General features: G+C 36.5%; 1 protein-coding gene across 11 annotated transcripts in view; it reads left to right on the top strand.

Annotated features, from left to right (window-relative positions):
• The window catches only part of Cpeb2 (cytoplasmic polyadenylation element binding protein 2), a 67922-nt gene that overhangs the window by 27831 nt on the left and 21657 nt on the right, over positions 1 to 18434 (top strand). For 8 of the 11 annotated variants that reach the window (XM_045161791.1, XM_045161788.1, XM_045161785.1 and 5 more), the window contains 2 exons: positions 2152 to 2202; positions 12400 to 12423. In XM_045161791.1, the coding sequence (XP_045017726.1) occupies positions 2152 to 2202; positions 12400 to 12423 (75 nt within the window). The remainder of the gene's footprint in view (positions 1 to 2151; positions 2203 to 12399; positions 12424 to 18434) is intronic. The other 3 variants (XM_045161790.1, XM_045161786.1, XM_045161789.1) reach the window with 1 other exon arrangement.

Here is an 18434-nt window from a genome sequence, read left to right as displayed (position 1 = left end):
AACTCCAGATGCATACGCCACCTTGCACATCAGGCTTACTTGGGTCCTGGGGAATTGAGCCTCGAACCCGGGTCCTTAAGCTTCACAGCAAGTGCTTAACCACTAAACCATCTCTCCAGCTCCATCTGTTAATTTTTAATAGGTGAATTTGTTCTGTGACCTTCTGCAATTACACAAGCAAAGTTAGATTCAAATCATTCGGTCATGAACCCTCCACTATACTGGAAATGCTGATACATTTTTGTACATGACTTTCAGTTGTTTTACCTAGGGTATTGTGAAAAGTATTTTCACTAAGAACCTACCAAGTGGCAGTAATAATTAACAACACTTGAGGGTTTACTATATTCCAAAAAAGGTTCTAAGTTCTCCATAACCAATTTTCAAATTCTAGTAACACTCCCCTGAGTATGATACTATTATATTTCTGTTTTCAAATGAAAATATTTATCATACAAAGTTTAATACTCATGTTCAAGGTTTCACCATTAGTAGGTAGCACTGATAGCAATTAAACCTCAGCATTGTGACTTAAATACTTTCCTACACTTTTAAAAAACTTTCCTTGATGATTATACTATTATGTATTATATGTTAATTTGATCATATAGATTCCTCATTAACATCTTCCCCATCCATGGAACCACTTCTCCTTCCTACATAATAGTGGATACATCATTGAAGAAAATGACTCCAATTCCCCCAGCAACCGCCAACTACCAATAACTCCTCTGTGAGGGGTGGGGAAACATAAACACTTCATTCATCCCGTAAGAGGGTTTTATTTTTTTAAAGATTATTTATTTATTTATTTATTTATTCATTCAGTGAGTTAGTGAGAATGGGCACAGTAGGACCTCTAGCCACTGAAAACAACTCCAGATGCATGCCCCACCATGTATGTCTGGCTTACATGGGACCAGGAGAATTGAACCTGGATACTGGACATGAGTATTAGTATTTCCAATATAGTGGAGGGTTCATGACTGAATAATTTGAATCTAAATTTGCTTGTGTAATTACAGAGTATTTTATGATATGGAGAATTTTTTATATTAAAATACTATTTGCTTGAGAGACATAGTATTGAACACACCACGGCCACTGCAAACAAATTCTAGACCCGTGTCACATTGTGTACCTAGCTTTATATTGAATACTAAGGAATCAAACCCAGTCCAGGCTTTTCAAGCAAGTGCTTTTAACTTCTGAGCCATTTTTCTAGCATATATTTTCTATATGGTAAACTCTAATATTTTAGGATATATACAGTAATATTTATTTATTTATAAATATGCTTTTTCTTTTGAATTTTATGTTGATATCTCTTTTAAAAACCATTCAAGAGCCAAGCTGTCAAATGACAATTATCAGCAGTCAAAGTATCTAGTTACCCATGTCTCAGGGTAGATGAAGTCATCAGTGATGTGGCAGCTAAAGTTGAATGTCCTGCCAGTGGAACACCCTGTGTGTTCACCTGAGGCAGGGTATGCTCACCTGCAGTGGCTGGAGTAGAATGTCCACTGTCCTGTTCTATTGCTCTTCTGCCCAGACTTACTTGAGCTGTAGATTACTACTGATCCTAGAGCTTGCCATTTTTTAAAATATTTTTATTCATTTATTTGGCAGAGAAAGAGGGAGGGAAGGAGAGAGAGAGAATGGGCACACAAGGGCCTCCAGCCACTACAAACGAACTCCAGATGCATGTGCCCCCTTGTACAATGCATCTGGCTATCGCGGGTCCTGGGGTAATGAACCTGGGTCTTTCGGCTTTGCAGGTGAATGCCTTAACCGCTAAGCCATCCCTCCAGCCCAGCCATTTTTTTTTTCCATGACCTGGACCCAGAGATTCTGAGACTCCCTTACTGTATTGGGGTTACAGATGCATGTGGCCCTGCACAGTTATTTATGTGAGTCCTGGGTATCAAACACAAGTGTCTCTCAGGTCTCCTCAGGTGCCCCACATTGATTTTATAATTCATAAACAAGCTGTATTGTTACTCTTACTTATTGTGATTTTATGATACCCTATGGAAGACTAGCTTTCATTTTGTTTTCAGTGGTTAAAGATACTGTACTCTTTCTGTTGTTGTTTTCAAGAAGCTTCATAACCTTCCAATTCAATTCTTTTTTTCCTGTCTTTGTATAAAGGTCGATTGAGCTATCCACACCCAGGAACTGACAATCTGCTGATGTTAAATGGTGAGTTTTATAAAACATTTTCACTGTCCCAATATTTTTTTTGTAAATGAAGGTCATTAAAACATATTTCTCTGAACCTTCCCCTACACATAGTTTAATACAGCTGTAGCCAGGCATAGTGATGTTTATCTTTAGTAATCCCAGTTCTTTGGGAGCTCATTAGTTCTAGACTAGCTAGCCTGGGCAACATAATGAGAATCATCTTAAAGAAAAATAAAATAAAGCAATAATTATTCATAGATAATGCAGAAATAGGAATCTAGGTGTATCCTCCCTGACAAAATAGTTATTGAAGTATAGTCTTAACAATAAGACTTAATTCAATTAGCAGACTTTGAGATCGATACTTATTTGAACATTGATTTTCTGTTTCAGCGCATAACCTTGAACAAATAACCTTGATCTTTGTTTGCCACTCTATAAAACAAAAGTACAATCTCAAGAATTTTTTTAAAAACTAAATGACATGAAGATTGCAAATTGTATAGATTTTGTTACTGAGTATAAGCACTTGGATTTATATTAAACTAAGGAATGTAGTGGTGGTTCTATAAATGTAATAATTACACTTATTTGATTTATTCTTACTGTGAGTTTTACATTTGAAACTCACTAGTTAGAAAATAATAAATTTCACTTAAGTTTGGTTTCCTTCTATTTGAAAAAAAATATTATTTACAGTGTGCTAGTACTTAGCCACATACATGATTTTATAATAGTATAGGAGGATGGTCAAAATATTCTCAGAAGTATTTTTGAATCATGAGTAAGCAGATAGACTTGCTTTACAAACATATTATTAGAAGGACCTGGGAGAAGCTCATTTGGTAAAGTATTCATTCACCTCACAAAATTGAACCTCTGAGTTCAACACCCAGAACTCACATAATAGTGCCTGGCAAGGCAGTGTATATCCATAATCCTAGTGCTGGGAAAGGTGAAGACAGAAGGATCCCTAGTACTTTGGGCCAGGAAATCTAGCTTATTTATTGAACTTAAGGCCAGTGAAAGACCCTGTCTCAAAATAAGGTGGATATCATTTCTAACAGATGATACACACCTATTCACTGGCTCAATCACTCACGCATCTGAATATTGAAGTGCACACATATAAACATGTGTCCACAGATACATAGAAACCCATTATTAGAATGATTTGACTCTTGTTTCATCTAAGCTTGCTGAAGTAAGATAGCAAAGAAGTTGAGCACAATAGGCAGAAAATAAGACTGGTATTAAGTTAGTTTGTATGGACTAATACTAAGATAAGATGATTGTAGTGACCAGAAGGTAGAAATGAAGCTGATCTGAGATTGTCATGGTAGATAGAGTTTTGAGTCAGAAAATATTTATTTGCTTATTTGAGAGAAAGAGGCAGAGATCACCAGAGCTTCCAGCCACTGCAAAAGAACTCCAGAAGCATGTGCCATCTCATGCATCTAGCTTACTTGGGTTCTGGGGAATTGAACCTGGGTCCTTATGCTTCACAGGCAAGCACCTTAACTGCTAAGTCATCTCCCTAGCCTGAATGAGAAAATGCTGAAGAATCAAAGTTATAGGAGGTGATTGGTCTGTTCATAAAGTTGAGTTGCCTAGTACATGGAAGCCTCATCTAAGCACTGGGGCTTTGACTAGAAAGACAGAGACTGCATTTAAAGACTTCAGCTTTTCATACTACTGTGTAATAGGTCTGTGATTCTAGTCCATAAAATGGTACTGTTGAAAATGTGTTTCAATACTCAAAATAATTTCTTGGCGTTATTCCCTTAGCTTGATGTATAAAATATGATCAGTTTCTTTTTTTTTTCTTAAAGTTTATTTATTTATTTGTAAGCAGAAAGAGTTAGAGAGAAGGGAGACAGAGAATGGGCACACCAGGGCCTCTAGCCACTGCCAGTGAAGTCCAGATGCATATGCTACCTTGTGCATCTGGCTTTATGTGGGTACTAGAAAATTGAACCCAGTTCATTAGACTTTCCAGGCAAATGCCTTAATCACTAAGCCATCTTTCCAGCCCAAAATATGATAGGTTTATACAATGATAGTTTTTCTTAAACTTTCTATGTGGCAAATAAAATCACCCACACATCTCTTTTAACTCTGAGAATGTTACTAGAATAAAAAAAAAAAAAATTCACATGTCCTGATAAATTTCATTTGAAAGTACCTTACAAGATTTCTCTGTGTTAGATCAGGCACAGATGTTTGTTATTGCAAACAAACTGAACTGTAAGCTTGTATGGTAATAGTAAAATGTCACCCTTGTAAGCAAAATGCGTAGAAAGCCTAAGTTCCATTACTTATCCAACAAGCATAGATAATACTATTGGCTTTAAAAATTCATATTTAGTAGTGAAGTTTGTATCACCAGTTGTTGTTGTAGTGTGTGGTTGAAGTTAGTTTTCCTAACTTCAGTTGGACTTAGTTTCTTAATATCTAAACCAGAACAATCCAATTGTGGGGAGTAGAGTCTCTGGTAAGGAGTGAGTGAATTTGTTCATGTATTCATTAACAGTTTCTGAAAGTAAATGTTAGCTGGAGATAGTTAATGATGGTCAACAGTGACAAGCAGGATTTTGCAAGAGTCAAAGTCATGTCTGTTATGCCATGGTTGGGAAGAGGCTCATGACGCTCCACCTCTCAGTGAGGAATGATAGCAGTTAATGGTTGTTGGGGAGAGGTAGATACTTTCTTCATTGCTATGGAAACTGATCCATCACCAGTAAATAACCCTCAAATAGGTGACCAAGAAGATTAAGGAGGAAAGGGGAGGGCAGGGGGAAGGAAGGAGAAAAAGAAGAGGAACAGGAGAAAGGAAGAGGAAGAAATAAGGATGACAATGGCAGCGAAGTGGAAGAGGGACGGAGATGGGAAGAGGGTGTTCAGCTGAGTGGAAGGAGGACAGATGGGATTGGATTAATGAATGTGATCAAAATACATGATATACATGCAGGTATAATTTTTCTAAAAATAAAATAATTTAAGTAATGAAAATAAACAAAAATCAAAATGTCATTTTCTGCGAACAGACAATGAGCCTGAGTATGATTACTCTGTATAATAGAAAATTGAGAGAGACAGACAAGAAAGCTAGGCACATTGGCTCAGTCCTTTAATACTAGCACTACTGAGGCTCAGGTAGTAGTATAGCCATGAGTTCAAGGCCACTGTGGGCTACAGACTGAGCTCCAGGTCAGTCTGGGCTGGAGTGAGACCATTCCCCCCAAAACAAATTTGAGATAAGACATAACTGATGCTTTCGGCCATCTGAAGGATGTTCTGTATAGTAAACAGAGCAGGCTTGTTTTATGTTATTGTGGGAAGCCTAGTTAATGTGGACCATTTGATAGAATCTGTATTTAGGAACAAAATTTGGGCCTCCAAAATATGGTACTCTCCTCTTTGTGGTACCCAAGATAAATTTCAGTGATACAGAGATACATATTAAATTCACAGTTATTGTAGATAAATATCATTCCTGAGAAAATATGTAACTGACAGAATCAGTAATGTCATATTTATAATAAAACTTTAAATCTCTTTAATATAATTTAATACTATATACATAGTAGTACAATTGCTACTTATATATCACTAACATTGCAAAGGCTTTATCATTCTACCACTTAATTAGCTGTTATATGTAAGCTTTTAAACATTACTTGAAGTAAAGTTTGGGGGTCAGGAAGCCAATGAGGAAGCAGATCACAGAAAGTGGAACTGGGAAGTGCTTCTGGCATTCTTAACTCTGAGTTTCTCTTAACCCAGCTGTATTTTAAAATGAGATGGGATATATCTGTATGTCTCCTGAAGTTGTACAGATTAATAATTTAAATATAAGATACATATAAATATAACTGTGGGAGGCTCTCACCTCTGAGTAGAACATGTTCCTCAGCCCAAGCTGAAATCAAGATGGATTGATTTGTTAGACACTTAGACTGTTGATCAACCTGTCCACATTTAGCATCCACCAGCCCTGTAGAAAAGTCACATTATAGAGAGCTATTATCTGAAAGTAGAATGACAGCTTCAATATGTGTGTTTATAAATGTATAAACATTTTTGTAATAGTAAGGAACAATATAAATGATGATTAGTTTAGGCATTTGTCATTTGGATATTGTGCCTTCCCTGACCCTCTCAAAATAAAAATACTTTTTTTTTGTTTTTTTGTTTTTTGAGGCAAGGTTTCACTCTAGCTCAGGCTGACCTGGAATTCACTCTGTATTGTCAGGGTGGCCTCAAACTCATGGCAATCCTCCTACCTCTGCCTCCCGAGTGCTGGGATTAAAGGCGTTCACCACCACTCCCGGCTACATTTTTATTAGTACCTATCATAGTGACCTCCTCATTGCTGGCACAAAGCACCCAACTCAAAGCAGTTAATGGGAGAAAGTTTTTATTTTGGCTTACAGTGTTGAGGGGAAGCTCCTTGATATCAGGGAAAGCATGGCATGAGCAGAGGCTGGACATCACCCCTGCCACAGCAGGTAGACTACAGAAGCATGAGAGTGAGCTGAACTCTGACTGGGGGAACTGGCTAACACTCCTAAGCCTTTCCCAATAGCACACTTCCTCAAACAAAGCTCTACTTCCCAAATTGCCACCAGCTGGACACCAAGCATGCATAACACTTGAGTTTATATGGGAAATCTCATCCAAACTACCTCAACACCTTTTCTCAAATGGGGAACATACCGAAGTATGGAGTGGGAAATGGCATTTAGCAACTGATTTGGGATTTAAATTTGTATTGATTATCCATATACAGCTACTTAATGACTCAGAGCTGCTATACTTTTGGGGAGAATTTAGGTATAATTATATGGTAATTAAGAAAATTTACCTGAGGCCAGGTGTTCTGGTGCATTGGGTAATTTCAGCACTTGAGTGGTGGAGACAGGAGGATCCAAGAGGTTATGGTCATCTTCCACATCTTCCACATTGCAGGTTTGAGGCCAGCCTGGCCTATGTCTTTGACTGAAATTGATATTATACTTGTGAAGACAGATTTGTAAATATAAACCACATTGTTATGAAAGTAGGATACTGGCTAGCCATCAGATCTTTGCTTGGGCTTATGGGAGTTACAGAGTGGCTGATTCTATGGGGTCATGAAAAGGACTCTCCTTTGGAACACTGGCATTTTTCTTTTTAGTTTTGACATTTTCTGGCTGGAGAAATAAAGTTCTTCAGTTTTTCCCTGAGAACATTCATCTCTATTTCTAGTACCTTCTTCCAGCCACTGTAATTTCAAGGCCACAACTCCAGCTGGGAACCACTACTTAAGAGTTCAGAATCTCTAGGAGAGACTATTAGAATGTGGTGTTTCTCATAGTTGTGGTCAGATTTGGATAAGATGATTGGGAGCCTTGTACCAAGTTGTAAAGTCACTTGTGCAGGACATGCTGTCATGCAAAGCCTTCTACTGTCTTTTCAGTTCATAAAGAGCATCAAGATGTATTTGAACAAGTATATGTATATATGTATATTAAATGTACATAAATGTTTAAAATAGCCAACTCCTCACTGTTTAACATTTATTTATTTTTTATTAATTAGTTTTGTACTTCGTGAATACAGTCAGGTTGGTACCATTGTTAGGCTCATCCATGTCCTAGCCCCTCACCCTGGCCCCTCCTTGTTGAGGTATATGGGTTATGCATTATAGAGTTAGCCCACAGTTAATGGGTAGGAGAAATTTCTCTGTATTATGACCCAAGATGTGGCTCTCACATTCTTTCCTGCCCTTCTTCTTCAAAATTTCCCTGAGCCATGTTGGGTTCATTTTTGGTCTGCTTCAGTGATGAGGTATTGGGGGCCTCTGGATCTCTGGATATCTGATTTGGTAGGAGTTGATTTCTGTGTCGATCTCCTTCACCTTTGTGTTGGTACCCAGTTCATCAAGAAAACAGCCTCCTTGCTTGTTTCACCAATTATTCTTAGTTTCAGCTGGGGCCCTTTTGAGGTATGATGGGCTGGTTCTCTCCTTAGGATCTACATTTGTTGGAGAATCTGCTTCTCTTTTTCAGACAGAGAGTAAAGTTAGTACCAGACAAATGGGATAACCCTTATTTTTTTATATAGGGAATTTAGTTGGTGTAGGCCCTCTTTTAGTCCATGATTAGTGGAAGCTTGATAATGGAGAGCAGGCTCATGTTTGGATATGGTTCTGACTTGTTTTCCAGTTCCAGCTATGGGTCCCATTCCACTGAGGGGATCAGTTAGCCAAATCAAGAGCAATTGGTTTCCCACCATTGCTGTGTGCCACTATTGCACTTGTGTGAGCATCATGACAGTTTATTTGCTGCTAAGTAAGTTAGACCATGAGTTGCTTGCACAGATATTGGTCGCCCATGTAGCACCTTCTGGTACTAGATGTGCTGACTGTCTAGGGATTGACTCTTCCAGCTTCTAGCCATGTCATTCCAATTTACATTTCAACTGCATATGGTATCTTCACTTTTTTATAAAGTAACTTTTTATACTTTCATAAAATATGTACATGAAATTTGTTGTAAATATTTTTAGGTAATAGATCATTGCTTTTTTAAATCATATTCTAAATTTGAGGTTTAGACAATTTAAAGAACACTTTTTAAAAACAATACTCATGTAATGATATTTTTGCTTAGGAGAGGTTTCTGACTATTTGGTTTCAGTTATACTGAAGTATACCAGAACATCACTGGAAGCATTAGTAGAACAGTGAGTGTGAACATCATGGAGTAGTAAGTACAGTGATAGCAAACAGGTCATGTTCATGAATAGGAGAAGCAAGTGTTCCCATGGGTTAGCTTTATCTGAGTCAGTCCTCCTGTAGGTGACATAGAGACTTGGAGTCTGCAGGTTGTCCAAAAACTGAATATGGTAGCTTTTTACAGTATTCTTAAATTCCTGAGGTGTGAAATAGTTGGAGGAATTTTCTACATAATTATGTTTAAGTGTAGGAATGATATGGGACTTACTATGCTCTAAATATTTATATCTATTTTCACTATTTTAGAATGGAGTAAGGAGTCTCAGCTAAGAATATAGCAGTTAAAAACATTACCTGGCTATGGTGTTATTAATTTTCTCAGTAGGTTAGGAATTATGTGCCATATTATAACCTCATCATAACGTTTTGACTTTAAACTTATTGAAAACTAGTTCAGTGCCTTTGAAAATATTTATTCTGCAGCTGAATTTCTTTTTTTCAAATTTTTTGTTCATTTTTATGTTTATTTATTTGAGCGCGACAGAGAGAGAAAGATGCAGACAGAGAGAGAGAGAGAGAGAGAGAGAGAGAGAGAGAGAGAGAGAATGGGCACGCCAGGGCCTCCAGCCACTGCAAACGAATTCTAGATGTGCACGTCCCATTGTGCATCTGGCTACGTGGGTCCTGGGGAATCAAGCCTTGAACCAGGATCCTTAGGCTTCATAGGCAAGCACTTAACCACTAAGCCATCCCCCCAGCCCTGCAGCTGAATTTCTACATGGCAAACAGGCTGTTTAAATATTTTGGGCCATATGTATCAGAAAGTTCTACTTCCCAAGACTTAATGTCTTAAAATGTTTTGGGACTTGATGACAATTTCTAGACTTAATGAAATTTAAATGCTTAGGGAATGCATTCATCTGTGTCCATTAAGATTACTGTTGTTATTAATCTTGTTTTTCACATTTAATCTCCATTGGTGTACATCTTTTTAAAGGCTTTTTATAAGTTGCAGAAGACTTAGATATCAAAATTCTAAGTGGAACCAGGTGTACTGTTGCACGCCTTTGATCCCAGCACTTTGAAGGCAGAAGTAGGCTGATTGCCATAAGTTCTAGGCCACCCTGAGACTACATAGTCAATTCCAGGTCAGCTTGGGCTAGAGTGGGACCCTACCTCAAAAAAACAAAAAAAAAAAAAAAAAACATAAAAATTCTAAATGGGTCATCTACTTTTTTCCCTTACCTTAAACTAGCATATACATCAAGTAAGCTATAAAACAAATTAGCAGGCTTGGAGCTGATTGACACCAAGGGCAGAGTATGTGCAGTAGAGTGGAGCTAGATAAGAACATGGATGGTATACATACAGATGAGGTCAGCTTGTTTCAAAACCTCTGGAATGACCTTTATATTTCCTGAAAGTTTGCATGATAAAGAGGTGATAAGTTTGCTTTCCTACTTACTATAGGAGAAGTAATGTTGTAATCTCACGTATGTAGCACTTTGCTATATCAAAACCTTAAAGATTCCAAGTATGCTTTGTAAAACCCATACAAGAGAATTTATTCAATGAAATGAAATGTTCCCTTTTGACATTTAAACTTTATGCCTTTAAGGCCACATTTCTGACAATATCCAATATATATTATGAATTGAGATTTATACAATTTTGGGTTTTTTCTCAGTTCTTCTTCCATCTATAAACACTAAGCATTAAGATATGTTGCGTGGGGGCTGGAGAGATGGCTTAGCGGTTAAGCGCTTGCCTGTGAAGCCTAAGGACCCCGTTTCGAGGCTCGGTTCCCCAGGTCCCATGTTAGCCAGATGCACAAGGGGGCGCGCACACGTCTGGAGTTCGTTTGCAGTGGCTGGAAGCCCTGGCGCGCCCATTCTCTCTCTCTCCCTCTATCTGTCTTTCTCTCTGTGTCTGTCACTCTCAAATAAATAAATAAATAAAAATGAACAATAAAATGATAATTTGGGGTGTTGGTTTAGGAAAAAAAAAGATATGTTGCGTGTTTGTGTGTGTGTATGTGTGCATGTAAATGCTTGTGTTACAATACTCCTTGATTCCTTAGATTCAAGGAAAGGAGGAAGACTCCTAAAATTAGATTAATTTTATCACATGTGTAGCTCCATATGAAGAAAAAAAATGATACTTTTGCCATAAGAAAGATGTACCATTAACAACACAAACTGCAATGCCTTTCTACTTTTATATTATTCTTCATGACATTATTTTTCTAATATGTATTTATTTGAGAGAGACAGAAAGGAGAAGGAGAAAGGATGGGCACACCAGAACCTCCTGCCACTGCAGCTGATTTTCAGATGAATGTACACTTCATTTATCTGGCTTTATGGGGGTACTGGAGAATTAAACTCAGGCTATCAGGCTTTGTAAGCAAGAACCTTTAACCAGCGAGTTATCTTTCCAGTCCTTGCATAGTATTAATTTTATATCTGAATTCCTTACCTCAGAGTTAGTAAAAAAAAAAAAAAAATTCAGTACCTCTTATCAAGTATATCAAGAGTGGGCCTAGGGAGCAATGGCTCCATGGATAATGTTGCTTGCTGGGCAAGCCAGAGGCAAAACCAGAGCTTGTATTCTCAGCATCCAAGTACATGCCAGGTGAACATGGCAGCCTGACTGTAACCTCCAAGCTTGGGAAGCAGAGTCAAGGGGAATCCCAAGGACAAGATGGCTAGCTCTACTAATCAGATCTGTGATTTCTGGGTTCAAGTGAAAGAGCCTTAGTAAAATACAGTAATTAACTATGGAGGAAGACACCAATGTCGGGTTCTGCCCCAACATTTTTCATGTGCCCACGTGTGTGAGAACATATATACAGACACATGCAAAAGGATAGAAACCATTATTCACTATAGTATATATCATTAACCCTTTCCCTAAGCAAGGTTGAACATTTTTCTTAACCTTCTAATTCCATGCTTTAGAGTTCTAGCTTACTAACAGTGTATCTTCTGGTTCATCTTCCAGCATTACTTGGATGTGAGCCTTGGTGTAATTAATGTAGGCCAAATTCAAATAGTTGCTAAGGCACTATGCAATACATTTCTCTTCATAATAATCACAAAAATAAGAATTCAGGTTGGTTTCACTCATTGAGAAAATTATATGGGATGCTATTTAACTATAGGTCTATATTCCCATCATCAAATGAAATAATACTTTTGAATTTTAAATGAAAATAAAAATAGATTGTTTCCACATAATTTCATATGTTTTAGATGATTCACATGACATATCTGAACTATTTATAAACACAACATATATCTGTAGTATATCTATTATGTGTGTATAAGTGCTTCATAAATGATAAAATATGCAAATGCTATGTGGTAACATCATAAATCTTAATACAAACAGCAATTTCTAGATGCCCACATAGCTTTTCATATCACAGATATTTGTATATGGGCTTATCTTTAGTTCTGACATTTTATAATTTGTCCTTTGTTTACATGCAGCAAGGAGTTATGGGCGAAGACGAGGTAATTCATTTCTGTTTGCTTTAGTATAACTTTCTAATTGACTTTTACCAATTGATGTTGTGATTAATGATTCCAGAATTGTTTAAAATATGTCTTAAAAACTCACAGCAGAATAATATTTTCATGTGAGCACTTACAAGTTTCAAATGCTAACTCTTAACTTGGAAGAATATATCTTCACATTAATGATTATTAAACAAAATTTTCCTCCTTAAACTGTCCAGATATTTAACTTCCAAAAATTTTTTCTTTACCTTTAAAATAATCTGCTGTTTAGTTTGTCTGCTTGAGCAGTAGTATGTGTATCAAATTATTAAGAGACATGTAATGTGATTTTTCCGTTCGAATCTCTTATGCATGAAATGATTGTGATTTTTCCATATGACTCAGTTGAAAATAACAGGTATGCCAAGTAGATAATTGTTAACATTGATTGATGGATCACATCATTAATATCGATCATCCTTCCTGTCCCCTTTCTAATAACTACACACCATTCACCCTGTCCTCTTCTTCCTCATAGCACAAGTCACTTTAGCATTCTTGTGTGTTATGTAAGGAAGAAGGGAGAACTGTATGATGATGTAGGGCTAGGACTAAGCACCCTAGAAAATCTGCCACAGTTTCCTTGACTAAAATGTTGCATTTCCCTTCATGTGTAGAAATTGAGAAGAAGAAATGAAAATAGATGACAAGAAACTTAACAGAACTAGAGCAGTGAGCAGTGGTCGTGGCATTTAGACAGTTCTGTCACACTAAATAACAGGTTTTCCTGAACTCTAGAGTTTCCCTGAAGCCTTAGAGAATAGATGGCAAGAATCATGCACTTTGATAAATTTTATGTGTGTGTGCCCGTGTCAGTATTTTAATTTACCTTAGTCCATTTGTGAGTGTGTGTACTCTGAAAACACACATAGTATTTTCTATTCTTAAGTAGTTCCAATTTCATATTGTTTCAGTTTAGCTTCTTTGTTGGTGTCTTATTTCTAAAAATGCTTGACTGAATCTTTTAGATTTTCAGTTTTCTGACTAAAAAACTGGAATAGGTTTAGGCAGGATCACCTAACAGCTTCTGTGAGCAAGCTTATAAGGGTGGAAAAGGCTATAATATTAGTACCTGTTTTCACATTAGCAGATTTACTTGCTTCACAGTGCCATGGAGAGGGGTCTGTTTTCTTGAAAATAACTGCTTGCCAATCTGATTTTTACAGGACTTTGATAGTGTAGAGCAATTTAAGATTCTATTCTTGTAGACGGTCTTATTTAGAAACATTTCATCTTTTAACTTTAGTGACTCATGCTACTCAGTTTAAGTTCTTCCAATGTAAATACAATGATCTGGCAAACTTTTACAAGCAAGGTGTCAAAAGTTTTATTTTATTCTTATACCTCATTTAAATAATGATAAACTATGCACACATGATGTTAGGAAAAAACAAACATCTAGCCCCTGGATTTCTAGATAGGAACTTGCTGCCAAGCCCAGTGAGTCTGTGTCCTGGGAGCTACCTCACAGGAATATTTATCACCACAGGTTGTAAGACCTTCTTTCAGGACAGAACTGATAATTTTTTTCACATATTTGGCTTAATATAAAGGTACTACCTCAATTTTCCTCTCAGTTTACACACTACTGGTGTAATAAATTTTTAGTGGGCCCTATGGGGATTGTTAGAACTCATGCTTTTAATTTTTTGATTTTGATAGTCAGATGAAAGGTATACCATTAAAAATAGCTTCTGTGGGATTTTACTTAGTTTGAAAGTATTTCAACATGGTAAGTAATAAATGTTTTCAAAGGAAACCCTGCATTCCCAAATAATGAGTCAGAAAGGGCTCGAGTTAGTCACCTGGCTCTTTGCCCATTTTCTGCATTCTAAATGTATTCACAGTCTCTGACCAATGACCTTTTAACCATCAATAACCTCCTTTTATGAGCTTATGCTGTAGGTTTGATCAGATAATGAAATGGTGTTTAGAAAAAAATAAATATTCTATTCATGAAGGATTTGTCAAAATGAGGTGATATGATTTTCCAAAAGCAAGTCCACCAATGCAGGGGTAGGTGTGGACAGCATTAATTTTCAAACAAGGCATTCTGACTTCCATAGTGATTTCAGAACTGGTTTCTTTTTACTCACCTTTTAGTCAGTCTCAGATAGCTCTTTTCATTTAAAAGACCTCCCAGTTGACTATAGTCAAACCAAATCATGACCAAAATGGGTTTATATGTTTTATTTTCCTTAATAATGTCAATAATACCTTTACATCAAGTTTATTCCAGATAATAATTTATGAAATATACTCCAGGAATGATCAAGTATAATTGTACTGGAAGTAATTAAGCAAAAACAGTTTTGTTTTGTTTTTTCTCTCTCTCTTCATTTCTTTGGGAGCTCACTGTTCCATGTCTCTGTTTTGAATTGCTTGGATAAAACATGGGAGCCTCTGTACTGTGTTGAAAATACCTTCTCTTTTCTGGTTTGTTCAGTAATTGTTCTGCTCTGGGCTGAGAGGGAATGTCCTGGTCTGGGCCAGACTTGGGTATGGAATGTTTAGGGAGGTATGAAGTATTAAAGATCTATCTTTCAGTCAAAAGATGTCTGTATTACAATTTATCCTTCTAATAGAGGACTAAATGACATCTATTTTCTATAAAGAATAAAAATATGTAGGGTAGTTTGAATAACATAAGTGAGGAACCTATTTTAGTTAATATATTAAGCCCTGAGAAGCATTTTTTTTTTCCAATAGGCAAACCAAAGCTTAAGTTAACTGATGAAGATAAGAGCAAGAATTTTTAAGGGATACAAAACAAGCATTGGAAGCTCAGTTACTGAGTATTGGTATATTTGTAGTGTGTAAGCTATTCAGGTTTATATGTCATCATATATAAGGAGTTATTATAACATAGCATACTATTCATTTCTTTAAAGGTAACACGGGATTTTCTGATTTTAAGCAATGTTTAACCAAAATGTGTACTCCACTACCAAAATAATTAAACCAAGGCAGATATCCACATCATCATTGCTTTTTTTTGTTTGTTTGTTTTAGATATTTTAATGTATTTTTAAGCAAAGAGAAAAAAGAGAGAGAACATGGGCACATCAGGGCCTCTTGCCACTGCAAACAAACTCCAGATGTATGCACTACTTCATGCATCTGGTTTTAAGTGGGTGCTGGAGAACTGACCCCAGTCTATCAAGCTTTGCAAGCAAGCAACTTTAACCACTGAGCCACCTCTCCAGACCATCATTGATAATTTCAATAACCATGAGAGAATATATAAGAATCTATGAAGCATGAAAAATCATTAGGATAATACTTTAGGATCAGTAAACTGGTTCCTCCAGTCAAGCCTGCTTTTACAAACAGCATTTATATTTATTTTGTATTGCCATAGAATTCATTTTCATTCTTTTAGAAAGCACATTACAGTATACTGTGTATAGTAGAAATTACTGAAGTAGTGATTCAAATTTTATAGCCATGTTAATTTGGGTTATGGGAAAGGATTATTGAGAAGGCAAAATGTAATGTGTTTGTTGATCTGCAAGCAGTTAATTCCTCTTTCAAATGAATATTAAAATTCATAGCCTTTCTGACTTCCTGGAAGAAATAAAGCACTCAGGCTTGTCCAACCATGGGGAGCCTTGCTAGTGTGAATAATGTATGAAATGTCCTTAACCTTTCTGTGGCCTGCTTTGCTCAGCTGAGTGTCTCAGGTGTTTTTAATAGTTAAAATAACTATAGTACTTTATTTCTCACCGGCTGTCCACAAGATATTTCTAATGCATTTGTACTACCTGTATCATTACAATATTTAGTCCACAAAAAGCCAGTCATTTGGGGGTCAACACCATTTCTGTCATAGCTTGTAAATGACTTGTCACTGCATTCAGCATTTCTGTTTAGACCCCAGTTTTTTATGACCTATGTTTCTTTCTGAAGTCTTTCCTGTTCATTATATTTATGGACTGCTATGTTGGCCTACGGGCCCTTAAAAATGAAATCTTTCCAAAGTGTTGGCATGTCATTTGTTGTCCCTGAGAACTAGTCAGGGTGGCTATTTTTCGACTTCATCTTACTCCTTTTAAACTGTAGAATTAATTATTTAGTTAAAGTTTAATCCTAAGAAATTATACTAGTGATGTACAATATTACTTTTTAAAATATTTTAATATTGTGAACAACAATAGAATGAATATAGGAATGCCAGGGCCTCCTGACACTGCAAACAAACTCCAAATGCATGAGCCATATTGTGCATCTGATTTTATGTAGGCACAGGGGAATCAAACTTGGGCCTGCAAGGTTTGCAAGCAAATACTTGTAATCAGCAATCACCCCAATTCACAGTTAATACTACTTTTAATGGATCTTGATGGCATTCATTTTACTAAGAGGAAGAAAAGGAAGAACAGGTTGAGTCCCCCTGATGAGCAAGTCCAAATTCTGAAAAGTACCAAAGCAAGTATCACTTCTAATCTGCCTCAGAGAGAGAACACTAATCTGTATCTTTACGAAGTAGGACTTTCTGTAGATCATGAAGAATATTGACTCTTTTTGTTGATGTTATTCAGAAAGTTAATTTTATCAGTGAAGTTATTCAGTGAATATGGGTTATCTTTCACAACATCTTAAATTTCAACTGAAATCAGAATTTAGCATAATTACTGTTTTTGTTTATACCAAATAGACTATCTCCTTGTTGCTGTAGTCTGTAAACTTAGTGTTCTTATATCTGCTATATATCTAGTTAGTGTGAACACAGAACACAGTTCTCACTTCAAAGAGAGAAAGAAATAGTATATTCCTAAGCCAAATATGAGTGATTATAGTCTAGAACTGCCTAAATAACATGTTCCAACATGAAACAGTTTCACAAACATTTATAGTTATAGAACACAAAAAGTCATAAATCAAGGCAGTTTTCAAATACATTGGTGGGAACATCAAGTAGACAGGTTACAACTAAGTTAGAAACCTCTGTTATAGATCTCATGCTGTCTGACAACATTCTTTGTTTTGGGGTTTATGGAAACTCTGGATTTGCAGCATTCCAGCTCTCTACCATTTATCAGCCTCATAGATTCTTTAACATAGGTAACATAGGTAAGGCTTTTTTTTTTTTTTTTTTTCCTCCTAGGACTGGGTTATAGATGTGCATGGCCATGCTTAGCTATTTACATGGGTTGTGGAGATTGGAACTCAGGGAGTCTTAGATCTCACATCCACCCTCATTCTTATACAGGAAGTGCAGTTCACCACTGTGCCATCAGCCCAGTGATTTTGATTTTAATTTTGTAAATCATCATCTTTAAGCCATTTTTCTTCATTCCCCACCCCAACCCTTTCACTTTCTAATCTGTTTTTGGTACTTCTGTCATGGTTATATTTTGGTTTCCTGATTTTTTTTTTTTTTCTCTTCTACTGTCTTTGGTGTTTGCCACCTCTTCCATGTTTTCCAAACACCTGATCTGCTCATTTTCATATGAATTCTCATCACTGATATCACAAAGAAATTACCACCTTTATGCAGTGGTGTTCTTGGGAAACTGCCCCATTCCCAGCCACCTCCCATTCAGTTGTTTCTGAATACCTTGCCAGTTTGTGAAACTTTGCATATATAAAGCTTGTTCATGTCCAGTGTCTGTTTCTAACCTTCATTGTCCTCACATCAATCAGTGGCCCTTCCTCTTCATTTCCTCAAACTTATTAGGTGTTTCCTTTTCATTGTGTTTTCTTTTGCTCTATTTTCAGCTGCTTTTCACTTCCTTTCTTGTGGATGTTTTGATCTGTTACATCTTATGTGCTCATGTCCAAGCCCTGTATTTGTATTTGCTAAAATAATATGTCTGTTTAAGCAGAGGAAAGCTACACTCTTGCTTGAAACCACAGACCCAGCTGATTTTTCTTAGTCATGTACTAAATAAAAATATTGTATGACATTTTAAGGATAACTTCTTCAGTTAGCCATAAAAGTTACTGTCTTTGTTTCTGACATG

Source organism: Jaculus jaculus, chromosome 11 (genome assembly GCF_020740685.1).
Source record: "Jaculus jaculus isolate mJacJac1 chromosome 11, mJacJac1.mat.Y.cur, whole genome shotgun sequence".
NCBI lineage: Eukaryota > Metazoa > Chordata > Mammalia > Rodentia > Dipodidae > Jaculus > Jaculus jaculus.
This window is presented reverse-complemented; position numbering and strand designations above follow the sequence as displayed.